Source organism: Sturnus vulgaris, chromosome 10, assembly GCF_052056855.1.
Source record: "Sturnus vulgaris isolate bStuVul1 chromosome 10, bStuVul1.hap1, whole genome shotgun sequence".
Classification (NCBI taxonomy): Eukaryota; Metazoa; Chordata; class Aves; order Passeriformes; family Sturnidae; genus Sturnus; species Sturnus vulgaris.
In genome coordinates, this window is record NC_142252.1 from 14,498,903 (window position 1) to 14,526,144 (window position 27,242).

At 43.3% G+C, this 27,242-nt stretch overlaps 1 protein-coding gene across 2 annotated transcripts in view; it reads right to left on the bottom strand.

Moving 5' to 3' along the window:
* Positions 1-27,242, bottom strand: part of OSTN (osteocrin) — a 92,027-nt gene that overhangs the window by 46,548 nt on the left and 18,237 nt on the right. Inside the window, exon 1 of one of the 2 annotated variants that reach the window (XM_088170900.1) lies at positions 23,509-23,687. The exons of the other annotated variant lie outside the window; for it this stretch is intronic. Within the exon in view, the coding sequence (XP_088027026.1) occupies positions 23,509-23,523 (15 nt within the window). The 5' untranslated portion in view covers positions 23,524-23,687. Of the gene's footprint in view, positions 1-23,508; positions 23,688-27,242 lie in introns of those variants that run through there. 2 annotated transcript variants of the gene reach the window in all.

The window sequence follows — 27,242 nt, forward strand, 5'->3', positions numbered from 1 at the left end:
AGGGAACTTCTACCTGTGGTGCTTGCCAAAACACTTTCATGATGCTCAGTGAGAATACACAGGTGTAGAGGAAGCCCTGCAGACTATCCAAATTCGATGCCGAGTTGCCAGGTTCCAGGGAAGTTGTCCTGAAACTGCAGCCTTAGAGAACTTAGCTGCTCAGTCCAGCTCTGATCTCAGTGGCTCTCTTGTCCCTGATTTCCCTAGGCTGGGAGGGCAGCCCCTGGGGCATTCCTGCACTATCTCCTGCTTCTCCTGCCAAATGGTCTGTGGCACCTTCAAAGGCACCGCGGGGATGCAGGGCAGCACTCACTGGCAGGACAGAGGCTGCTCTGGTGAGAGTCTCCCAGGCACTTGGTGACAAACAACATGGCAGGCTGTTTGCTCTTACAGTCCAAGTTGCTTGCTCAGACCTACAGAACTGTCCAAACGCTGCCAGCCTGCTACTTGAGTAATTTTCAGAGCCTTACTACTGTGCGCTGCAGTTCTATTTCCAGATATTTCACCAGTTCCTTATACAGCAACATGAAAGCATCCCTATGAGAATGTTTCCCTGGGAAAACATCACAGGTCACCTGCCTAATGCCCCTGGATTATCTTACATTGGCAGAGAACAGCCAATGTTTGAACAGCCAAGGCTGTGCTGCTGGTGTTTCAGTTCATGTGAAAAGCCAGAGAATTTGTTAAAACAACAACTACACGTAAATATTGTATAAAAATTCTGTTCCCATCCTTTTCCACTCCTTCCCATAAGTTCACTGGAGTGGCAAGGTTTTTGATACAGACACCAGCCCTTGGAATAAAACTTGGCAAGTTCCACATCACTCATTTCATGCAGCACAGTGCTCCATGACATTAATAGCTTCCAGCCATTCCATTGACAAGAGAAAAATAATTCCTTCTGTTAGCAGTGACCTTCCAAGGTAGTGTGATAACAGTCTTTATTTCATTGATTTTCCCAAATCTTTGTGAGAATTTCTGGTAATAGGTTCGTTAGTCTCACAATGGGGAGATGATTAATACATCCACCAAGGAGAGAGCAGGAGGAGCTACAAAGAGCATGAGAACATAAAGATGTGAATGATAGACCAGCTTGGGTCACAGGTGGTGCTGCCCAGTGTTGTTCCCTCCTCTGTGCTGTTATAAACTGGGGGGCAATCAGGCTCACTCCCATCTGACCTAACTGACCATTCCAGTCTGATCATGGACCTTGCCCAGTTCTGGGATCTGGGCACAGAATTTGTTCTTGAAGAGCTCACAGTTTTACCACTTAGCTGCACACCGTTCAGCTCACCACGTGCTCTTGACTTCCACCCAAACAAGCCCAGTTACTGTCACTGCCCACACTCACCAGAGTGTGGCCAGACTCTCCCTACAATCACTCCTCCACATCAGAGAGAAAAATGCTCATGTTGAGGGAACTTCCATGTGTGGTTGACACAGTCCCACAGCAGATGAACGTGGAATAACATCAGTGAATCAGTGCTGCTGAAAAACATGGAGAAGCCATTTGCTGCCAGGCCAGGCTAATGTGGCAGAGCTCCAGGCTCTGTGACACCGAGCTGTGTGACACAGCTGCAACACGTTGTTCAGAGCTAGCTCAGGTCTCTAACTTGGTACTCAGCATGGTACACACTATCCCAATCAACTCCTTGGCAGCATCTTCCAACACTGGGGGTGTTCTAATAAGGGTTTTTTAAGGCAGTGATCTGCTTTGTCCCAAATTCCCTATGTGGCTAAGGTCTCTCTCACTCGCTTTTTCTATTTCTGGCTAATCACCTTGAAATGGACAGAAATGCAACTGAAAACTCATCAGCCTTGGCATTACCTGAAATCACTATTTTACCATTTTTGTCTACTCCACGTCATTCCCCACATCTGTAAGTGGCTATACTAGAATTAATGTCTCTTGATAAAGTCTAATGATTGGTTTGCTTAGAATGCCAACCAGTCAAAGCACATGTTCATAGAAATTGTCTTACTTTCTCAAGTAAAGAGCAGCAACTTTGAACAGGATTTACAACAACAATTTAAAAATTGATAAGAATCATACTGAAATAACAATTGTTGGTATCATGGTACTGTAACCTCTTGAAGACTTAGAGTGAAATTAAAAATATGCAGCAATGAAAGCATGGATAGATGGCATTGCTCTATCTACATCCTACCACACTGTGGACACTCAAGAGTGTTATTTTTCCATTTCTCTTATAGGATGGGATTGTAGAGAACAAGTATCACAACAGACTGCTCTGTGCATCTCAGAATCTCGAGGAGACAGGAGTACACCCAGAGCAAGAGGCCCCAGGCTCAGGGGACTCAGCAGCAGCTGGACCATCTGTGCTGCTCTCCTGCCATGGTCACGTTTAATGCTTTCCTGAAGCTACACCTGCATGCCAAACTGGACAAATTCACATCCTCAGGACCCGAGAGAAGCAGTTTTAATGCTCTCGTGTAATCTTCTTTGGCTTGCTTTTGCTATTTGTAGTATCACTACGGAAACCAAACGTGACACTGGTGATCTTTATTCAACATGTGCCTTCCCCAGACATGATCTCAGCTAACTTGTGTATCACTTAAGCCCAGCCCATTCTTTCCCATCCAAATACCCAGGAAACCAGGTTGAACTGGAAGGTAAGTTATGATAGCTGTGACTGGATAGTTTTTGTGTCCCATCCATGAAGAGCTGCAGGCCTTTGGAGCTGCAGCACCTGTGATGCTAAACACAGTGCATGGTATGTTTGTTATAAATATAATAATAACATCCCTTGCTAGAAGGTCCCACTGCACTTTACAGCAGTGGGATGTAATTACCTGCCAGAAATGGAGACAAAGGATGGGATGTGACTCCTCTAAGATCATCTGCCTAATCTGGAACAGCCACCAATCTTATAGTTCAGGACTTCTGGGTCCCTACCCAATGCTTTCTCCAAGTGACCCTGACAATAAAATACACTCCATTAGATAAAAATACAGCAAATTCTGTCTTAAATCCAGGCTCTGCTCTACCCTTCCATAGCAGCTGGCACTTCCTTTTTAAAGCATTCCCCTTAATTTCTGAATGAAATGATCACTGTGTGCCAGTCTTTGGTGTTGGTTACTGTGTGTGGAAAAGCAGGGTTTTAGTTTTGTAAAATCTGAGGGGAAAGAAAAACCCCAACAAACAAACCAAACCAGAACTCTTTACTTTTGATTTAAATTCCTCCAGAAGTTATTCTGGCCTGCTTCTTAGCCTGTGAGCCAACAATAGGTATGGGATTAAGTTTTCATGGCAGTATTAAAGTACAATAAGCAATCTTCTGAGCTTGATATTTTCTGCACTTTTCCTCACAATTAACCTTTGCTGGAGATATGTGGCCTTTCCCAAGTAAGAGGTGGATTCACACTCAGGGCCAAGCTCTGTGATCACCCACACAGCTACAACTCACATTCTGGATGCAAAATTCAACTGATTCACACAGAGAAACACCAGCCATGCAGGGCAGACCCCTTGGCTTATGTTCAGGCTGGCCCTCCTGCATCTGGCTCCAGCCACAGGGTGAGGCAAAGGTGAATTTATGTCACTTTTTACACAGAGTGGCCAGTGGCACCAGGAAGTACCGCCCAGTCTGGAGGAGCCACCCTTGTGAAGGCTCTCACCTCTCTGCAAGGGCAGAGTAGTCAGACCCAGCTTAGCATGCAACCAAGGAAACTTCACTGAGGCAACAAGACCTTACATGAAGCACCTGCATCGAGACAATGATCATGACTCAGTGTTCTGCAATAATTTGTCAAGTCACAGCAATGTGAGCATTTATCCAAATTCAGGTGATTTCCCAATAGTTACAAAAGAAGCCCAAAGCACAACAAAATGAAAAGCTTCTCTCTTTCCCAGAATCTCAAATACCAAGCCCAGGTTCCCCTCCCTCTCCTGATAATGAAAAATAGCATTCAGGTGTATCCTTTTATCAGAAAACCAGTACTTCTCTAATTACTCCACCATAAGAGTTTTTAAAGTGTCATTCATTTAAACAGCTCCCAAAAGCACTGAATTTGTACTAATGAAGATTAATAGCAGATTTTCAATAACAAAGCTTGGAAAGGATACTTTTAGAAATTGACATCTCACCAAAAATACATTTTCAGCTGTACATAACTGATTCAGTGGCTGTCCACTGCAGGGTTTCTTAGACTTCAGAAATAAATTTTTTGCAGGCTGTGGTGTATAGGACTAGATGGGACCTCAATGTAGCAATTTCTGTGCAAGACAAGACCTCCCTGTTATAGGATTTGCCATGTTATCAAAGCAGCTGTGCAATCTCTTGAAAGAAAAATATAATAGAGCTGTACACAACTGAGAATCATTATTTCACCTTGCAGTATGAAGCTGTTCTGCACAGGTAAGCGATCAATGGGAAGAAAGTAATTCTGTGATTTCTGGTAACATTTGGGTTTACAACACTCATTTCATATACACACATCTAAGTGTGAGACCCTGAGATGGAGTGTTAGGCACTAAGAGAACTGTGAATTATATTAGTCAGAAATCAGATGCTTTCATCACACCCTGAAGCTATGTGAGGTCATTAACTGTCTGGTGCCACTCTAAATGGTATTCCACACCTCATTATTCGTGCATATTCCTTAGGGGTTACAAGAACTTAGCATCTAAGAGCTCCCAGTAAAATCCAGCCTCACTGCACAGAAAAAAAGAATAGGCATCAAGATTGAATTTTCCAGAAATCTGAACCTAAAAGTTTTCACAGACTTTGCAGAAAGTAAAAGGAGTGGGGGTAGGATGCCTAGCAAATGCATGTATGGTGCAGAGGGGTTTGAGTCTCAGCCTTTGCTAGGAAGGCTGACAGAATAATGACAGAATAATGACAGAATAATGTCCTGCAGGCAGCAGCAGAACTTGCTTTGGTTAAAGACTTGATCTTGCTTTGACCACATGCAAAGCTCGAGCCAACTGTTACCCTGAGTAGTGGGCAGTGAGTGCCTGGCAGGACAAAGTGGAATTGGTGTGAGTTTCTGTGAAAATGCCTCTGTTGATAGAGTTTTCTGTCTGCCTGGGTATGGCAGAATGTAACTTCCAAGAAGCTCTGCCAGCCACAGTTGCTGTCAGCAAACACTACACTGCTGAGAAAGGGACCATGACAGGGGAAGCACATGAACAGTAGTTTTGCAGAAAGGGGATAAGCAACTTCAGTTCAACTGCAGCAAAAGGAAATGGGGTGACTTGGCCAAGCACCTCTTCCAATTTGCAATGAGTGCCCAGGGCAGTTACTGCAGATGATTCTAGGACCAAAGGAAAAAAGACCACACTCAGAGAAGCTTACCTCTGGATTTCAAATGTGCTTAAGCTGCAGAGCTCCTACACAATTTACCTTTTCAGGTATTCTGCCGAATAAATCCAGGTACAGATTATGGGACAAAGCTCGGAGAAACAAAGAACTGTTAGATATTAAAGGTGGAAGCTGATTTCCCGCTGTTTCTCTGGCTAGAGAGGTCAATGCACCTCATTTCTCCCACATGTTGTTCCTGCTCAGGCTGACACTTGCATCACTTGCAGCCAAAGAGGAGCATCAGACTGGTAATCTTCCATGTTTGGCAGCAGACACACAAACATTGAGGCTGACTAAATGCCTTCAGTAACTTTTGGTTTATGTATGAGTTGACAGCAGTCTGACACTTTCAGGAGGTATTAAATACCTCATCAAATTGGGCCAATAGCCAGGGCACAGATCTGGCACATGGAAAAGAATAAGTGAAGTATCTCCTTGTAACCACAGCAACTTGAAAAACACAATGAAAACAGTGCATATCCCTGCAGAATTACTGAGGATGAACAGATATATATTTGTGAAATAGTGAAATAAATATAATGATGGTCCTGAACTGCAGAACAGATCCTACTTCGTGCAGAAGAATGAATGTCAGAAAGCCAGATGTTGCCTATTGATACTGAAACTTCCTATAATCCCCTAAAATTTGTTGGATAACATACAGGAACTGATTGTACCAAAGCTGAAAGGAACAAGAACAGCCCTGACACTTATACAATTAAACACAGGACAATACTGATAGTATTTCAGAACTTGCTCTTAATCAAACTTTTTTTTTTAAGGCATATTTATTTACTTCCATGGATTGTGCAGTAGAGACTTCATCCACACTACAATAGTTTGCATCAGGACAGATATGGCTTTAGAATGTAATGCCAAGACAGAAGGGAAATTGAATGTCTTGAGATAGGGACTCTGATGCAGAAAATATGAAATTATTATTCACTCCATTAAGCTCCTCAATGCAGAGCAGAAATCATAAACTAATTCTTGGAGATAAGAGATGTGATATAATAAAAAAATACAGTAAAAACAAGAGTGTCCATGGTCAGAACCAAAGTGACAATGGTCAGTGGAAGGCCTTCTTGGGTCTTGCTGAGTTACAACTTTCTCATATTGTGTCCATCTAGTGATGAGACCAAAAGGAATTCTTTTCTGGATCAATCAGATACTACTACAATACTTAATCTAGTCTTCCTAAAATTCTTCACTGAGCCTGTCTGATTTTCTTGTCCCAGTCAGGCTGGGGACACATTCAACCAAAAAGAGGGTGAAGATGAATATACATCCAAACTTGAATGAAATTCTTGGGATTCATGAACTTTTCATCAATATAATCTTCCCTAATGGCTAAAATTTGCATTTCCTTGATTTCAGAAATTACTGTTATTAAAAGTAGGCATTACCTTGAAGATATTAATAGTATCAGGTTATGAAGAAGTTTGCAGCAGTACAGAGTTCTTTAATCTGTGGGTTTACCTAGTGACTAAAAGAAGTCTCAAATACACATGAAAAACTAACGATGATAAATAACCTGTGACGGGTTCAGTTTACAAGAAGAAAGCCCAGTATTTCAAGACCATCCATTTGTGAACTGTTCCATGGGAATGGTAGGAAACCCCGAGGGCATGGCATCAGTGTGCTTACCATTATTTGTCTTGGTCTCACAAAATCCAAGATTAAACAAGGGCTAGGAGGAATCCTAGGAGCTCAACCCAATCCAGATACTTTCAGTGCTGCAGATCCCAGACCCCTCTTGGCCAACTCATCCTTGAGCTTTGTTGCCTTTCCATAAGAAACATTTGCTGGGAATTTCAGTTAGACACAAGACAGGGATTTGCACATATTTGTTGCTGTTTCACACTGGTGAATCCACTCCAACTTCACCAGATCCTTCCAGAGGCTCATAAAAGAGGACAGAGAACCCTGCTCTATGGAAAGTGGACCCCTGAGACACCAAGTGAGATGTCCAAAAGAAAACACACAGCCTGCAGTAGAGCCAGAAAAAGAGTCATTGAAACTAAGTGTTGTCAGGTGTTCACTGAAAAACTGCAGTTGTGTTTCCCACTGGAGAGCTTCTGATCCTAAACCAGTGATCCCAGGGGAACACAAATGCCACACACATTTAACAAGGTCTGTTTCCATCATAAGCATACATTTATCTCATCACCCTCTCTCTCGGACCTGGATCTTTTCACTGTAAGTCACTAACATGTCACAACAATTTCCTGAATTAAGGCCAAAGAAATTGTTGCTTGTGATTGCTTTAAATATGTCAAAGCTCTGCCTTGCTTTTTGGCCTATTTGTTTTCTTAAAAGTTTCTTCTATCTGGTAATTTTTGCCCTAGACATAGAAGTTCATTAAGAAAACAGACTAAAGCAATTCTTCTAAGATGTGAAATTGAAGTCCTTTTTAATTTAAATGTAGTGATTCTTTAAGCAGAGTAGCTGAGAAAAAAAATATTTGTTTTTGATAGATTAAAACTGTGGTGATTGTCACACATCAGGGGAGTAACTCGGAGGCAGGTCCTGTTTTGTGCAGAAATGCCTTTGCTGGGAATGGGGAGTGCCTGGTACACAATGTCCTTTAATCACTTCCATGGGAAGAAAGCCAGGACAGGCTTTCATTCTGGACTTCCAGCAAGACTCCCTCCATGCTGCTGGGCTGCTCTCTTCCAGGTACTCACTCCTGTGAAATCCAGGGAGAAGGACCCTGCTGCAGGTGGTGCAGAGCCCTGGGAGACAGAGCAGCAATTCTGTGCTGACCAGATACATGGGCACATTTTACCTTCCATCACAGGATCACAATTAGAACACAGCTCAGTGTCACTTGGAAAAGAAGTAACAAAGGGTTCCAGTGCCTCAGATGTCTTGCCACAAGCAAATGCAAAGGGCTGGTAGATGCGACGTGCACCAGGCACTGTGCAGGTGTAGTGAATAGCAAAAAACATCCCTACTTATGGAGAGGAAAAAGGCTAGGAATTGCCTTCAGACATTTCAGGAACAGTTAAAAGAGTTTCTGCTTACATTTATTTTTAATTCCTTTCTGGCTTGTCTTGTTTTAAAATGTAAACTTGTGAGGCAAGAACCAAATTAGATCCAATTGAGTAATTAAATTTATCAAGGGGCAAAAACCCCCAATGAATAAGATATTCCCATACAACAGCTCATTTATATTCTAACATACCTCTGGTCTAACATTAATTTAAATGGCAACATAATTGTCATTTTTCCTTTCAATGCTGCTGTCATTAAAAAGCTTTGTGGACTGAAGGGAACCTGACCAGTCAAATCTGGGAATGAAATTGGGTCTAGGCAAATTGACTACAGAGGTGGCAAAGACCCAGTGAGACTTACATTTTAAAAAAATAAAATAAAAAAAGGTTTTTAGTAATACAGATTAAGAACATTAATATAGATATATCTCTCCAAACTAATATATATTTAATAACTTCTCATGTCGACAGCATCGGTTTAAAAATGACCCCATGGCTGTTAGCCAAAGGTTTGGTTAAGTTATTTGGCCCTGTAAGTCACTAATGTGGAGACAAGCCCCACTCTTTCAGGTTATTTGGTGCACATGGCAGATGTGATTTTTACAAGGCTGGCTCTGTCTCTGTAGTTAACTCTGCTCTCTCCAGTGCAAAGCTGACATCTGCCAGTGCCATTCTTCCTTCATTTTGGTCAAATGCCTCTCAGAGCTGATGCTGGCAAGCAGCAAATTCTCAGCTTGCTGCTCTCCTCTGAAAGAGTTTCTTTCCTGTGCCTTTCACCTGTGAACAAAGGGAGAAATCTAAACTTTTCAGTGCCTTAATCACTCTCAAGCACCACCAGATCTAAGCAAAGCCATACCACCCCTCCAGAGTGACAGTAACCCCTTCCACGTGAACAGTTTTCCAAGACTGATTCTTCCATTAGGTTCTTGATCCTTTCGGCATGCATTTTTCTGACTTTATGAAACAAAATCTGAATCTTCTTCCTCTTGAAGAAGAAAACATTTTGCATGCAACACAAAGCACTACAGCTGCAAAGTGGCAGTGTCTGTGTGTACCTGTCTGCACATGCACCACGTCCCTCTGCCAGAGGGCACCCAGCAAGAAGTTGCACATCAGAGATTCCAAAGCAGCAAAGAGAAACCTCCAAGCTATCCAGACACTTTCTGCAGCTGCATTTGACTCTCACTATCCCTTTGAAGGTTTAGGTGTTGCAGCTTTGCAGAAGCAAAGGGACCTTCTGCAGCCTGAGTGGCAGTGCTGGGAGGAAGCTCAGGCAGGACTGTCCCAGCTCCCTGCAGGGTGGGACAGAGCAGAGATCTATCAGGGGGCTCTGAAATACATTCCTGCTATCTCCATGTGGTGGAGAAGGAGTTGCAACCAGAGCTCAGAGCACAAGGGCAAATAATGACTTTGTGTTGACACCCTGTGCTAAGGAAAACAGGAAGTGTCAGATCTGATCAGTCCAGCAGATAATTCCAACCACGGCTCACAGGCTGGGACAGGGGCCTCTGCTGTGGACAGTGAATCACCAACCAGCCCACAGACATTTCCTTCCATTAGCCAGGGAAAGCCTCAAGAACGAGAGTTTATTCCACTTCTGGCTTTAATTTCCAATTTGTGGTTAGCCTTGAAAAACTAATAAACATTTAGCATATCTACCACAAAATTCTATGCTTGCCTGCCTATATAGGAGCTGCAGGGAGCAAACACTCACAACAGACTTTAATTTAAACTGACATTCATTTTTCTGCACCAAAGCAATCTTTTTTTGTCCAGTGACAGCATTTCAACCCCTAATAAATTTGAAATCAATTACATAAACCTAAAAACAGAACAGAAAAACAAATTTGCTAAAATATATGTGTGTACTTATGTGTGCAGATTCAACACAGGCTAGAAGTCTTCCCACAATTAATTCTAGGTATTTTCCAGTTTTTAAGAATGCTGCTTTCCTGCAGCTAGTTCAGCCACACAGTGGACGTCTCCTGGAATTACATCAGCCTCCTTCTGATCACTTCCCATGTATTGATACTGAAACTCTCTTAAATTACCAAGATGCTGCTATACCTCAGTAGCCTATAGGTCCACCCCAGGCTAGCAGCCTTCAAATGACCTATACTTACTTAATACCCTTAACAGCCAAAAGCCCAGGGCATGATTTCCCTCAGCTGAACATCCCTTCCCATTTCCAGATCTTCTCTTCCTCCATCACTCACGAGCCTAAACAATACATGACAGTTCACATTAAGCTGCCTTTCTGTGACAGTTCTGAGATGATTCCTCAAAAGCTGCAACTCCCTTTATGCAACAGGTTTTTAATGAGCTTTTGCAAGGGCTCTATAACCTCTCAGAATCAATCTGAGCCCTTCAGTGACCTGCTTTTCAAATAAAGGCTTGTGGTTTTCAGCTAGGAAGATGCAGAGCTGTGCTGGTTATATAAGCAGTTGTAGTGAGAGGAAGGAATACAAAGACTGCCCCAACCTGAGCTGGCAGCTGGGCTTCCTGAAAGGAGCACCAGGAAAACGACAGAGCGTGGTACAGAGGGTTCTGCAAGGACAGGGCCAGCACATGAAGGGATGTCACTGAGCCAAGGTGTTGCCATTATCTCCAGTTTCCAGCGGGGATGTTCTGTGTACACACAGGCTGCAGAATATCCCGAGGCTGTGCCATGGGCTGTGCAGGGAGAAGGGCTGGCGTGGGAGGTGAGTAATGGGATCCAGAAGAGCTCGGTGGAGAGCCCTGGTTTGTGTCCATCACATCTCGTTAGGGGCCTGGGCTGGAATCGCTGCTTTGCTGACGTCAATGGCAAAACTCCCGCAATTGTTTGCCTGGGCCAGGATTCACCCAGCAGAGTTCCTGACACGAGAGGAAATCTTCACAACCACAGGTGGGTCTGCCCTGTGATCTGCACCACACAGTTCACTGTCCCACCAGTGTGACACAACATTTTGCTGTGTGTGAGAGAGGCTGAATCAGAGGGGACAGAACCTAGTAAAGCACATACACACACACAGAGAAAATTGCAGTGTTGCCATCCCCACAGCAGCAGCATCACTAGAGCTGGTTAGGGCAGGAATCGGAACAAAGTCCAATGCCAGCTGTAAGATAAATCACACCAAAAGCAGCTTGATAAATAAACATTGAACGAGCATCAGAACTTTGCTAAGCACATAGGAAAGACTGTGTTTCAAAAAACCCAAGTGAACAAAAACAACCATCAAACAACTAAAATAACGCCAAAACCCTAAAACCAGAATTCTCTGTGTTTTATGCACTCAAAAGAACTTCAAAGGACTTAATAAACAAGCTGTACCTTCATTTACAATACTTGATTAGGTTTAGAGCAAGTCACTGTAACAACCTGACTATAATTACAGCAATAGAAGACACTGATTGCAACACTATAGTGTTACACATTTGCCACTAAACATGCAATAAAGCACCTGCAGCTAGTCCCAGCCCTCAAACCCCATCATTCACTGGAGCTGGATGGAAACAAAGTCTTTATTACTGTGACAGATTAGAAGGTCTGCAGGTGCCTAGCATGCCAAGAAAGAAAGCATTATGCTTTGTGTCACTGAATCAGAGATGTGACACACATTATAGTAAACTATTGCCATGCAGAGAAAAGGCCAGGTTACTCACAGCTGTAGCTACTATCCCACTCTGGAGCAGACTGTCTAACAAGGCAGCAGGAAAACAGGGATGGATATCCAGCCAGTCCTCAGTTAGATGTATTTATAAGTTAAATAATGCAAAGTGTTGCTTCCAGTATTAAAACCACAGTGTCCTTCCCACTGGCCTGTTGCTCTGCCTTAACACACAATGGATGTATGCTCCTGCCTCAGTTTCCCTCAGGTGAGCTGGCTAATCATTATTGATTGTACATCTTCTTATAGATAAAATAACAGTGTTTGAACTAAATTACAGCCTTTTGTGTAGAATTTAACACTGACTATAAAGGCTGCTTCTGAAAATGGTCCCTAAAACAAACCTGCATCTTTACACTTCTTGAAATTCCTCACTGGCTGGAGTTTTGATCCAGCAATTACGTGGATGCTAAATGAGGACAAGTCAAGCACATAGTTTGGGAAGGGTTGTAAAACTGATAAAATCTGATCCATATTTTAACATTAGTCAGTCTTGCAGTTATGTAAATGTAAAGCCAAAGGATCCCTGAATATGTGTTTCCTACACAAGAAAGTTACAAGAACAGTGATTCAGGTTTGAGTACCAATGACATCTTGCACAATTCAAACCCGTGTTTACCTCAGGCAGTTCTCAGCATGCAGCAGAGCAGTGTAAGGCAAATGGAATTCTCTCTTCACCCCTTTCACATACTCTATACTGCACAGCAAATTTCACCCCCTGGATTTCTACTTTTAAGAGTTATAATCTGAGGTCACTTTAGAAAAATATACAGAGGAATTAAACTCTAGACTTGATGGGCTGCTCCAGGAATATTTCTTTCCTGATAGCTTCCTGTGAAGCAATTGAAAACCCGGGATAACTGAGCCCTGTGTTGCCACACTTGGATGTGCTACAGTGAAGTGTAACTGCACGTGGTCCCATCAGCTGGGGGATGCTGATCCAGGGGCTCTGGGTTTGACTTCAGATGTACACTGCAACTTGTTTGATAGCAGCAGTCTCTACAACCTCTTTGGGATTACATGGCTCCTGCAGTCCTCATTCCCCTAAACTGGAATGAGGGACTCTGCTGCCAGTGAAGAGGGGGCACCAGAAGGTGCAGCCAGGGTGATTGGTAGGGCTGGGAAGAACAGGGGAGTCTTTTCTCTTCCATCATCAAACAGCTCTCCCACTAAACCTTATCCCACAGCACTGACACCCTCAGAAAGCCCAAGTGATCAGTTAAATAGTAGCCAATAGTAATTTAAAAGAACAGGCAAAAATTAATGCTCGCAGCATGCTTGACTGATGGCACACTGAAGTGAGAACAGCACGAACAGGGACTACATCAATTACATTTCTAGTTTTCAAAAACACTTACTCTGCCCTACTGGATTAAACAATTGCTCTTTGTAGCACTCATAATAAAGAATAGATTTTCCACAACTGTTACTGTATCTGCTCAGCACTCACATGTGGTATTTCAGTCATTTCTGTTGATACCTAATGATCCAGTGTCACACAGGCTGCTTCCAGGAAACTTGTGTTTCTGCAGTTCTAGCTGTCCACAAATTAAATGAGGTCCCAGAACAAAAGAAACCTGATCTGTGAGGAAATTCAGATCCGGATTGAATTCAAGTCCAGACGTCACATCTGGTTTAAAGAAAATAAAATAATCACACACACGTTACACATACAGAGATCTGCACTCCCTTGGGGTTCCACACCATGGGCTGGGATGTATTTTACCTTTATCCAGCAGTCTTCCTAGATAATACATTTTCTTTTAATTTCTATCTTTACTCACAATGTTTTCAAAGAAAATGATGTGTGTCTTACTGGGGGGAACGGGATAAAGCCAGCTGACAATTCAGACACTATGAAAAAACTCCCTCCTCCCTGAGCTGCTCGCTGGAGGAGGGAGCTCTTTTCCCTGGACTGCCAGGCTGGATCATGCCCTCCTGAGGCCATGTCAGACAAAACTCTGTCCCCTCGAAAGCCGCTGGCTCCGGGAATGCCCCGCGTGTCCCGGCGAGCCGCGAGATGGGGCTCTGAGCGCACGGACAGGCGGACACGGGACAGGGACAGCCGGCACACTCCCGAGGGAACCCCGGCACTGGCGACAGCACGGAGCAGCAGGAGACTCATATTCCACCTACACAGGCTGGCCCAGCCCTTTCAAAGCGCCGGAGGAAGCGCAGAGCAGCTGCTGTTCTGCCTGATGGCTGCGGGGCTCCGCTGCCCGAGAAATAAGAACCAGGGTCAGAGCTGCCTCTGGAGGCTGGCAAGTGCCAGTTTTCCTGCTGAAATCCTAACCAGGAAGGCAAGATTCAACTAGGATGACAGGCACATGGGAGCTGGCTACTGAGGCTGAGAGCATCCCGCTGAGTCCCTGGGAGGAGGTGGCAGGCAGAGGTGTCCAGCGGTGTGTGTCACAGGCTCCTGTGGCAGAGTGACAAGCAGCCCCCTTGTAAAGCAGCCACTTAAACTGCCCCCAAAATCTGCTGTGAATACCGCCACACCCTACTGCTTCCTCCCAGGAGCACCTCTGCCTCTTTCCTTGATGCTGGCTCACATTCAGGGCGTCTGCAGAAGAAGGACAAGCTGGGCTCAGACGATCTGCTATCAGGCAGAACCATGGGGCACCCAGCCCAGCCTGTCCCTGGTTCCACTGGGCAAGTCAGCTGAGTCTGTCCAGGTACACACCATAGACTTGTGGGTTATTCAAACCACACAGACATCCAGGACGTGAAGTCCCACCTACATCTGGGTGCTACATTTTGTGATTTGACATAACGGGTCTGGTCTGTGTGGAAGAGCTCCACACTGGCAGCAATACAGAGAGGTGAGGCAGTAGTGAGAATCCCCTGCGATTCCACATTGCAAAGTAGACCGCAGGGGCTGTCCTTAGTGATCTCGGGGGTGCCTAGATATGTACGCATGGTGATGTGAGGTTGGAGTAGGAGATAAGAGACCAAAGAGCCCAATTAGAAACAGGAACACAAGAGAAACTTCAGCAGACACAGTATCTTTCTCGCACCAAGGCTGAGCCAGTTGGTGCCTCCCAAGGAGGTTGCTCAGGGTGCTCCTTTTCCCTTGGCAGCAGGGCATTTGCTAATGAATAGGACTCTTAGAAAAGGCAAGGAATTTTTTTCCTCCCTGCACATATTCAGAGAAGCAGAGAAGTTTTTTTGTTGTTTTCTTTCTTCACCCCCCTCTTCAAGATTCTTTCATTTGTGATTTCTAATCATCATTCCACTCTTCTTTCCCTCCTTTTCTTCACTCCCCATTTATGAGTCACCCCCCCAGGCTTGGCACCACTCCAGACCCAATGAACTCCAGGAAGATTTTTTTCCTCTCCTTTCCTCACCACCACCACCTTCTCCTCCCTATTCAAGCTGAACTTGTGGACAAAATAAACGCTGGCACTGGGTCATTGTCCTTCCCCTCCCCATCACAGGATTCTGAGAGAGGATTAAACTAATCTCATACACTGACTCGCTCCTGGGTGCTGGCCTGGACTCCTGCCATGCAACGAGATGGCATCAAGTGCAATGTCCCAGCAGCGTTTCTGCAGTGACTTCCTATGCAAAGGCAGCAACAGGATTCGACAGGATCAGGAGCTGGTGGTTCCGTATTGTGCAATGTCAACACTGTCCCCACATTTAACACATTGCCTTGATTTAAAAGGTGAAAAAATAAAAGGAAAAGAAAAAAAGAATAAAAAAACCTAGAAGGTCCAAGGAATAGACAATCCAATCAAAATAATCATTTAAATGCTTCTGCATTGGCTCATTTGTTAATTAATACTTAAGCAAAGAGTAGCCAAAGTTGTGCTATGATGGGAGGGAGGCTACTGGGAGCGGGACTTCCTGGAATTACTTGGGCTCTCCTCCTGCCTCCCATATATTCAGGTGATCAGTACCTGCAGGAACCTCCTAGGAGCTGGCAGTGCCTGCCTGCAGGGAGCCCAGGATCAGCAGCCTTTGAGTGTTTCACAAAGAGGGACAACCATCACTGCTGTCTCTCAGCAGGTGGGGAAATGGAGACTTTGGAAAACACAGTGATTCCCACAGCCCACAGGGGTAAACAAATAGGTTATTCTAGAGCTTTAGTCAGAAAATACCAGCTCTCTTCTGACATGTCTGAAAAGATAGTGCTAGGGTTCGACTGCCTGGATAGCTCTAATGAAATAAAGCTGCTGGGCTGTGTGTGCAACTCCACCATTCTTCACTGACTTACACAAAACTACTTCTGTCCAAAGATGTCAAGACACTTGGCACACAAGGCCACAACTCAGCTGAGTTTGTGAATCCCATGTAAGAACGAGTTGACTTTGCTGCAACTCATTTTTTAAGAGCCAGTGGGCTTTAACTGGTAAGGTTAAGTCAATCTTAAGAACCAGATGAGCATGAAAGAAATACACAGATGATTGAGGATCACAGTTTGCCATTAATGGGGACTGTATGCAACACATTTCTGGTGTGCAGTGACACTCCTTCAAGGCTTGGAATATCAAGGTGTATGGATATAGAGGAGCTGTGGTCAAATGCCTACAGTGGCTGTATTTAACAGGATAATCCATAGGGGCACAGCCTGAGGGAGACCTGTAGAGCTCTGCCAGGCCAGCTGTGCTGTGGCTGTGCTGCTGCAAAGCCAGTGAGTGCAAAGCTCATCTGCACAGCCAAGGCATCCTGGTGGCTCCGAGTCAGGAGCTGTGGCTATTCCTCATTCTATGCCACAGATACCTCAACGTCCTTCAGCAACACATTTAACCTGTCCATGCTACAGGTTCTCATTTCTAGGTGCAGCTAATACGGCCAAGGACATCTTCCTATGCCATCCACCCCCTTTGTGTGCAAGCTGGCAGAAGGGTAAAGGTCGCTGGGAAAAAATAAATAGAGAAAAATTGAAGAGGCAAGACATGAGCAGAGAGTAAAACCCTTCCTGATCCCTCTCAGGCAGCAAGTGCTAAGGGAACAAATTCTCATGCCTGCATCAGTCTCGCAGCTGACGACTGAACAGCTCTGAAACAATCCACAGATATCAAACAATTCCAGTCACAAACACCCAGGCACAAATGTCTAGGTGGTTTGTCAGGGAGCAATTAAATCCTGTGCTGAATAAAAATGTTAAAAATGCAACACATTGTGGCTTTAAATAGTCTCTTGTTGGAGAAAGTGGTCTCACTGCCAACTTGCACTTGGGTAAACTGTTTTTGCCACTGCTGGGATTCTCTGAATGTCCATCAGGCAGTTGCATCACACACTGAATAGTTTGGCATTACCTCATGCCTTAAGGGAAAGGCAGAAGAAAATTAACTAGCAGCCTGTTTTCTCTGTCTACTTATTTATTTACTTTGGTGAGGGGCTTTTTTATTTGCTTTTGTTTTGGGGGTATTTTTCTGTCCTTTTCCCTCCTGAGCTAAAGGTAACTTGAGTGCACAGCAATCAAAAAATGTGGTGAGGAAAGTACTTTGGAAAGTAGTGGGAATGTAGAAGGCGAAGGAGAGAAGGAAAAACGTGAGTCAAAGGATTAAATCCAAATTCCAGTCTGGGACTTTTTAACGAAGATGGAATACTGACTAGTTGAGCAAATTAAGTTTTTTCAAGGGGGTCTGGGGAAGTGATTGGTTTCTATCCAAGCAGAAAATGTCATTCTTCTCCATCGGTACCAGAGAAAATAAGAGAGACAAAACACTCCCAACCCTGCTTCAAGAAATCTGAAAAGATGGGAGAACAGACAAGGACAAACAAGCAATTAAAAGGAAATTGCTTCTCTCTCCCTACCAAATCTTTTGTTTCTTCCCAAATGAAAGTGGAAAAAATTGATTAGGGGGTCAAAAGGAGGAAGAACCAAAGAACTGCATCATGTGCAGTGCCACGTGAAAACAGACACTGCTCCACCAGGGTGTGGGCAAAAACATGCTGCAGCAATAGGGCTAAAGACCTGCAGGAATGGACAAAAAACTCACTTCTCAACCTGTTTGGGTTGAGCCTTCTTCCCACCTCTGAAGCTTACTTCGACAGTGATGCTTTCTCTGCCTAAGTCAACCACGGCATGACTGAAAACTTTGAATATTTTCATCTGTGTTATTGTCTCATCAAGCCACTCTAGCATCTCTCTCAGTGTGGTTTCCCAGGGGACAGCAAGCACACACAGAGCAGCAGCTGCTCACATCTTCAGCTGGAGTCCCTGCCTGCAAAGGGGAAACGTGCCCTCATCTCTGTCACTGCAATAGCTACTCCCACATCCTACTCAAACCTGGTTTAACAGTGGATTAACTAATATTAGGCTGGTAAAGTGGATAAAAGGGATGCTCAGCATTTACTACCTGCTGCCCTTCTACCACACAGAGCTGCAGACAGCAGCTTTGTCAACTTTTTCTGTCAGACTCACAGAGGGACTTCCCTTGGAGCCCAAAGCATAACATCCACATAGGAAAGGGGGCACAATTCATGGGACACTAAGTATAAACTTTGTTTTCTACAGTAGTACAGGACATTTTAAGGAAGTAAAACCTTTGCAACAAATCTATATTCCCTTCTATGCCCAGTGGTCTCCAGCTTCAAAGGGCTCATTCAGCTCTGTATGGAAATACCTCAATTCATAACCAAATTATCCGAGAATTCAGTACTCACTAAGAGTGGAATATAAGGTTAGGAGAAAATTATGTTAATAGAAAGAAGTTTTATACAGAAACAATGTTTTCTGCATTGGATCAGAGTAAACATCTCCCTAAGCAAGCAGCCTCAAGAATGGTCTCAGTAGCTAGACAGAGCACACAGATGTGTGATACTACTCCCTTAAATTCCTCCACTCTCCAACTATTTTCTGCCCAGGAACTTCCCAAGTCAGAGGGACATTTTCAGTGATTGGTAACCCTGGCTGGATTTCTCCTTTCTGAGCTTTTCCAGTCTTCCCTTGAACACAAACCAAACTTTAGCTGCTACAACATTTTTTAGTGAGGAGACTCCAATCTCTAACATGGAAGGTCCTTCAGGAGTTATGTGAAAAACCAGGCAGTGATGTACATGATCACTTGGTGGTTTGTAGGGCCTGCAAAATTCTCAGCTCTTCTCTGTTAAAAATAGTGTTTAACACTTCACAGGTGGGGAAATCAGAACCATCTCTCCTGCATATCCAAGCTGTCTCAAAGGATGAGCCATGGTAACATGTACTGAGCAGCTCAGCTGAGCAAAACTCAGCATCAGAAATCCTAGAGAGCATATTCCACCAGAGCAGCTGGAAACCCTCTCCAGACACCCCTGAATTCCACCTTACACTACAATATCCACCTGTGCAGAGCTTGGACAGTGATATCCACACAACCATGACAACTGTGAATCTGTCAGCAAAACAGTGTGAGAAATCACATCAAACCCACCAGATTTCATGAGAAGCTTGAAGTTGGCACATTTGCAAGTGTTTCCTAGAGGTCTGCATATTTCCAAGGAAACCTGAGAGAAAGTATCACTGATTTGAAATACAACCACTCAGAATTTTGATGAAAGTGAGAAATCCAAGACATTTTGTTAAGCTCCACTTCAATATTTCAAAGTCATCTGTGACTGCAGAAATGAAGTGACAAATTCATTGTGAAAAACACATTGGTAATGCAAAGGGGAAAGCCAGATGAATTTCTGCAAAGTGTGAAGGCTGTTTCCAGCATCTCTCCTGTTGGACACACATAACCAAGAAAACTTTCTATAGCAATTTAAATTGAGCCAAGAGACCTATGGCCAGCACCAGAGCCTCCTCCTTCTGGCCCTTGTTTCACCACATTCTCTCTACACACTGGAGGTTTATCCTGGGAAACTCCTCAGGCATAAGGCATTAGTGACACCAAATGTTTAGAGGAGTGCTTGCACATGTAAAATGAGAGTGTATTTTTACATTAGACAAAATAAACACTTAAACAGTCCTAACCTCCACATCAGAGAACAAACTGAGTGCTCATTACCTCCAACTCAAACTTCCCTTGAGAATGTTAGAGACGATAATTTTTTTTTCCTGTTTTTCTTAACTAAACTATTTTTATTGATCTCTTCTGGACATAACACGTTTATCTGCTTGAGATATTCACCCTGTACAGTACCAATTTATAAAATTAAGTGATGTCATTATATGAAAGTGGCTTCATAATCCACTTGCAAGTGCCATGCAGACAGACATTCCTCAGCAAGCCGAGGAGGGGAAGGGCAGTCAGTCTGCACTGGGATTTCATTTTGCCCTGCAAGCTTTCTGCTCAGAAGGGCCAGGTTCAGTAACCCAGAGGTCCTGGGTAACCCAGAACAACGATGCCTCACTCGTATGTCCCAGGCTTTGACTGGTACTACGGCAACAGCCAAGTCTGGCTGGGACATTTTCATTATACTCTCAGTGCTAGAAAACAAACAAATTTGTACAACGCACACAAACAGTCTTTTCTAATCTCTTTTAATGGCACTCTGAAGACCAGACTGTCAATTGTCTGCTGTGTTCTCAACAATTTGCTAATGATAATTAAAGATGCTCAAAGTCTGCCAACTATTTCAGCACTTTATTTAACCAAGAAGATAAGGGTTCAGGAGGAAAGCAAATGAAATGAACTTGATCCAAGAAGGAGGTGTTACCTACAAAGGAACCTATAAGGGCATAAAGATAGCAAAGGCAGAGTAAAATGTTCTCTAAACTGCACAACAGATACACAGGGAGATGATGCCAAAACCTTGGAATGAGATTACAAAAGCAGGAGAGTGAGTGGATTCTTTTCCTTTCTTTCTAAAGGATTCCATCCCAAAGAAGTTGCTTAGACAACAGCAACCCCCTACCATGCAATCTGTGTATGAAGAATAACAAATCCATGCTGTAGTAACAGGAAGATCAAAACCTGGCTTGTGGTTGCTTTTTTTTGGGTTTTTCTTTCGGCTGAGAGAAATTAAATACTCTTTGTCTGCCCATTTCTGCAGAAAAGGACCGTTTCCCCCATGGAATGTGGGATATCAAGTATGCAGCCCCCAGAAAAACAGGAAGAGAAAAAGAAGAGCAGGCACCTGTAACTGGAAGCACAGCTTTGGTTGCTCTGAAGTTCTGCTGAATTAAGGGTCCTGTATAAACTCCCAATTCCAGAGAATCATTCAAGCTGAATGCTGACCCACACAAGAACATTCACTTGACCACTAGAGCTCTGAGTTCTCCAACTTATTTTTAATAAGATCTACTGTGGGAAATTCCTAAAGGTGTCAACACATGCCGCAGGTAACCAAGCACACACCTGTTCCCTGTGAGGCTGAACCTGTTGCCTTGCAGGAAATATCTTTCCTTTCTGGAGATCACCAACCCTGCAGAAGTTCTTCTGCCATGATCCAGTGTGATCACATGCCTGCTTTCAAAACTTCCATTGAATTTTATCAAATTCAGACTTTCTGCAAGCCCCACACAGGCAAAATTGTAGCCATGGCTTTCTGGCACCTGTCAGTATTAGGCTCTTTGTACTTCTACTGACATACTGCATTATGTTCTAAATCTGTCTATTCCCTGAGCGTGCCTGTGTTTGGAGCAGTACAACAACTTCCCAACAGAAAATTAATAACATGGAGAAAACATTTGTACCAGAGGGCAGAAAGTCTTTATTGGGAAGAATAGTCTTGCTTTATACCTGAAGGAGCTTTATCTGTCCATCTGTTTCCTGAGAGCATCATATTCAACTTCTACTTATTGCAGTAAGTTCCAATGACTTCAGCAACACCCACTTGGCAGGACTATGTCCTCTATACGTGAGAAAAATAGCAGATTGCCTTCCACATCATTGTCAGCTAGAAATTCAGTGAAAACACTGTATTCCTTAATTCTTAAATCACACTTTCCCCACTCCAAATGACTAGGACTACAAACCAAAAATCAGACAACCTTATTAAGCTATAACTTTGAATGTGGCCATGCTCAATTAGCTCCTACTACCTGAACTGTTTTTATAAAATACATTCCTGTGAAGTTTCAGATAATTGCATTTTCTAAGAAATTCAAATTTTTGTAGAAAACAATTCAACAGTCAAAAGCAAATAGAATCCTACTGCCTGTAAATGTCTATTTCCAATGCAATTCCATTTTAGTATCATTTATTTTCAAAATATTTTCAATTAGTAGTGCAAATTACTAACTCAGGAAGCATTTCATGTAAATATTTATAGGTTTGAAAGCTTGCAGCTTTATGTTCATAGGTTTTGATGTCAGCACTTTGGGCCTTTTTTTTCCCCCCACACTTTCACACTCCCAAACTCATCTGAAGTAGGATACAATTCTCTACCAAAACACCAGTAATTTCAGATTCATCTCAGGTTCTTTCTGGCCTGGTGGAACTAACTCCAGAAAGCAGGGAGGACTCAACACACGGCATTCCTGGCTCAGAACGTGTTTGACTTGAAGCGGGTACTTGGCTCAGCAGTGACAAATCAGGACATAAGGTGGCATTATTGCCCTTCCTTAGCTGTCTGCAGGGCCAGAGTCCAGATCTGCATGTCAACAGTGCTACAACATCGTTGTTTGGCATTCCAGAAACAGTACAGAACAATAAAAAAAGACCCAATGAGAAAATCAAGTCTGCACCAAGATGCATTCAGAATTCTACACACAGCCAAATCCTGACTGTTCCCTGACTTAAATTTTTCCCCAACTACTGTGTGTATAAAGTGGCCTGACAGGGAAAAAAAAAAAAAAAAAAAGACTGTTAGGCTTTTAGTGTGTTAACTGTACAGGACTTCTGAAATAACACTTTTAAAATATGGACTTCATTTCTATCCTTGACTCAGTGTTCAGCTGTGATTGCCCACAGCAGGAAAATTTCCATCAAATTTATACAGATGCCTAGAATAAGAAATGAGAAAATAATTGCAAAGGATACAGGAACTTGGTTTGCATGTTCATCTGTTTTAAGTTCAAACAAAAAAAAAAATCTAGGATTTGAAGCTATTTTTTTATTAAAAGAGCTGACAGTTGTACATTTTAGATAGAGACATGAAACCATAGAACAGGGAACCAGCTTTTCCCTGGTCTTGTCCAACACTTGTGGTGTATTTGGAATGAGAGCCATCTTTTTTGTCTGTTTAGTCCAGCTAAAGAGAAGAGTAGCATGAGAGTGACAGCCACATGTGAGCATGTTTCCAGTTCCAGGTACATACAGGATCTTTCATTCAATAGCTGGAAGCTACTATCACAAGGGAGAGAAGGGGAAGATTTCAAATAACACCAGCAGTGAAACACTGGAACTGTTTCCCATACAATGGCACTGTCCCTCACACAGTGACACTCTCCTCTAGTACTTGAAAATCAGGGCAGATGCCTTTTGGGAGATGATGTTTTAACCACATACACAACCTCAGTGTAGAGAGAACTAAGAGAACTGGACAGAGCTATATGGTGTCAGAGGCAAGGCAGTCCCTTTTCAGTTTCAAGCTCTGCAAACACTTGATTCTATAAAATAAAACTCATTGCAATATCCCCTAATAAGTGATTCATTCATTCCTCCTAACAAAATAACTCATGCCTATTTTTTTAAATTATGCATCTAGCATGAAACTCACCAATGTCAGGTCCATGTCTGTATGAATACAGGTTTAAAGATGAAAAGCTCTGCAGATGCAACACAGACTGTCACAATGTTCTCCTCTGCAAATCTTGTGCCACTTTAACACAGAGACATGGGAGCCAAAAATCAGCAGAAGCGGGAAGTGAAAAACCATTAGAAACTCAAGACAGCTCTGAAAAGGATTTGTTTGTGCTTGGTTACCGTGGTGGTGGCAATTGGGGTAAGCTCCAATTACATCTGAGCCATTGCACCACTTCACTTAAAAGGAGCTCATCACAGTCCAAGAGATGCCAAGCACAAAGGTGCTTATTTAAATTTGTCTATCTCTGGTTCAATTAATCATGACCTCCTGACAACTTCTGGATCCCACTTTCCTCTTCCCCCATCTTGCTGCAACCCTGAAGAGTCTCTTTTATCAGGTCCAGCCAGCACCACCATGTCCATGAAAGCTCCCTGTGTGGCACTGGCTCACAGACGTGGCTCCAGTTCATTTCTTTCCAGCTCTAAGAGTCCCCTGACATGGTTATTAATCATGGCCTCACTGACAGGGCACTGAACTGTCTGGAGAGGAAAGTTCATATTCCCATCCAGGGCTCCCCAGGTAGGACATGGAATTTGTTTCATCTTTGTGTAATCAAGAAATAGAGCTCATTAGGGGAGCGAATTAACCCCAACTTCAGGTTCATAAAGGTGTCCCTGCTCTGTTTAATTAAATCTGTCTTAAAACCTCCTAATCCCAAACTAAAGACTTAATAATGTTCAGGAACCTCTTTTTCCTTACAATATATTGGTATAAACTGCTGACAGCTTAATATTGAAATAAACATGCTGCTCCTCTACCTGACCTGACCAGTACAAAGACCAAAACTCACATGACTAAGACCAGCTTCTTCCAGAATGGCAAGAGGACAGAGCACCACAGATGTTAGGTATGTAAAAACCTTTTAATTTAATGTTACAAAGTGTCAAAGACTAGGAAAAAGCATTTAAAAATCAAAATAAAAATCACGAATGGAAACAAACCCAGGATGTAACGGTTTGATTCTTTCTCTGAATATGTAAGGATCAGTCCTTTTAGACTGAGGATGAAAAACCCTTCCCCATGGGTTTGGGGTATTATACTTTCCTTTGAGAGAGTTTTGAGGCACCAAACATCAACTCCAGGCCTCTTTGACAACAGTCAGAGAGAAGCTCTGCTCAGGTTCTCCAGATGTCGTGGCAAATCTGGTTTTGTAATTCCTTCTTTAAAAAAGCAGAGACAACTTGTTTCAGATTGTGATTAGCAAAACTCAGACCTAGATCAGAACTTTCTTCCCTACATTAAAAAACAGGTGGTTGGAGTTGGAATTTGGGGACCAGAAAGGAAGTATCCTGGAATATTGATCTCAGCATCTGTTTAGTCTCAAGAGGTACAAAACCATAATCAAAATTTTAGAAGACAGCTTGTGGGAAGCAGAGTGACTCTACACAAGATCTTTAAGGAGGCAACCATATCAAGAGAAAAGCAGTGTGGTCCAGCATTGGAGAAGAAAGACAGCAGGAATAAAGCACAGAGAAAGCAATGCAGGCTGTAAGGAATGCCAGTCCATGCCCAAAGCGATTCCTGGGAGGCAAACCTATTCCTGCTGCTCTCCATCCCAAATCCATCTAGGTCCATTTGACTTGTAGTGCTTCTCCTGTCCTAAGCTATCCTGCTGTGCCCCAGAGACAGAGGACAGGGAGAAATGTAGACTTGAACACACTGAACACTGCATCCCAACAGACCATGGAGCAAATGGAAACGGTTTCCACTCTTTCTTTCCCTAAGAGGATTATGTCAGCAGGGCCTGGCTGGCGTCTGCACCGGAGCTAAGCGCCAGCAACCACGGCAGCCAGCCCGACCCTCCTGTCAAAGGCTTTCATTAAGACTTTGGTTCCCTGTTGCTCACATGGCGGCTTGCACGTGCTCCCTAAATATCCTGCATCCACCTCCAAGGTATTTGCTGATATAGAAATCTCTCCCTCCCCCTTTGCCCCTCCTCCCAAGAACCTAGGGCCACAGCAAAAATCACTACCCTGCTGAGAAATTTTCATTATACAAGGATGGGACAGAGGACTCAAGCTGAATGGGTATTATCAGAGAGGAAAAGACCTTATAACTGTACATGGTGTCTACTCCTCTGACCCTGCCATCAGTCAGCTAAGGGTGCAGATAAACCCTGCAGAGCACAGCAAACAGCAACAACCCCCTTCTCATCATGCACTGCTCATGTTGGGGAATAACCAAAGGAGTTACTGCTCTTGGCCAGCTCTGGGTGCTCTGCTCTGGCTGCAGAGCCACACCACAGGTTGGACTTGGAGACCCACACCACCTTGGACTTCCCTCATTGCTGAAGGGGTATTTCAAACCTTAGAACTAAATATAAATCCCAAAATCCAAAAGACTAAAGACAAACCCTTGTAACTTCTCTTTCCCAACCTGTCATGGCCTCAGGCTGGCTTCTGAGACAGCCTCAATAGCCATCCAGATCCAAGGAGCTGAGATCCATTTGGCTCAAAACAGGCAGGTCAGAGGACAGTCACAGCCATTTCAAATAATATCACAAATCTTTAATTTCGTTTTGAGATGAAAATAAGGGGTTTTCACCATTAAGTACAGAGGGAGAAAAGCCAGGATCCTTCTGGTCAGTCACAGTTAAATCCATCCAGCTGCAAGGAATGACACATTGTGGTCACAGAACCTGCAAGTGAGGATAGGTTTTCCCAGATATTTAGCTCCCCAGCATCCCAGTAACAAAGGATAGCTCTACCTGTCTTTATTCAGGTAACACTTCCAGCAGAATTAATCAATGAATCTACATGTAAAGCAGCTCATCCCTTTCATCTCATTTCTCTGTTACCAACTTGAACAAAATCAGGAGAAAAACTTTAATCTGATTGTACAGATAAATTAAAGCAATTCCATTTACAAAACATAGCATATAAAATTGCATATACTCCTTCAGAATAATTAGCACTTGTCAAAAATCACTTATAAATCCCACTTGTTTGAAAGCATGGATTCTGGCTTCAATGTTATGTTACTTGTTTCTGAAGTAGCAGCTACAGCTTGAGGCAGGAACCAAAGCATTAGACAAGTGAAATGCACCATCTGACAATTGCTAATGCTGGCCTTGAGCACTTACAAGACTCAGCCCAGTAATTCCTGAGTATCCTGGCACCCTACATCTAAGACCCAGGCAGGAAATAATATCTAGAAAGGGCATCCTCAAGTCAGCACTTGACATTGAAGGGTTTGGTTTTCTGATAAAATCTCTGTGTTTCTAGCCTTTCATGCACTCCTCCCCCAAATACGTATAATGCAAAATCAGTGGAGAAATCACCTTGAAATGTGGTCTGCCAGTCTAATAACATTTAAGAAAACCACAAGAGCCGCTACTAAAGCCCACCAAAACAAAGGGATCTTTTTAAAAACATACAATTATATATGGCTATGTGTGTGCAGTATAAGCATAGAGCCTATGTCTAATCCCATTGTATTGTAAGCAAGTACCTGTGCCATAAGGGAAAGCCACCAGGATGAACCTGCATCTTGTACAGCACTAGATTCTGCTTTATATGCACAGATCCCAGTGTAAAGGCAGATGGAGGGGCCAGCTGTGTTAAAGCCAGGTGATTATGTCACAGGTTTGGGGTTTTGTTTCATGTTTTCTTTACCAGCAAACTGTCCATTAACTTTACTGAGAGCAG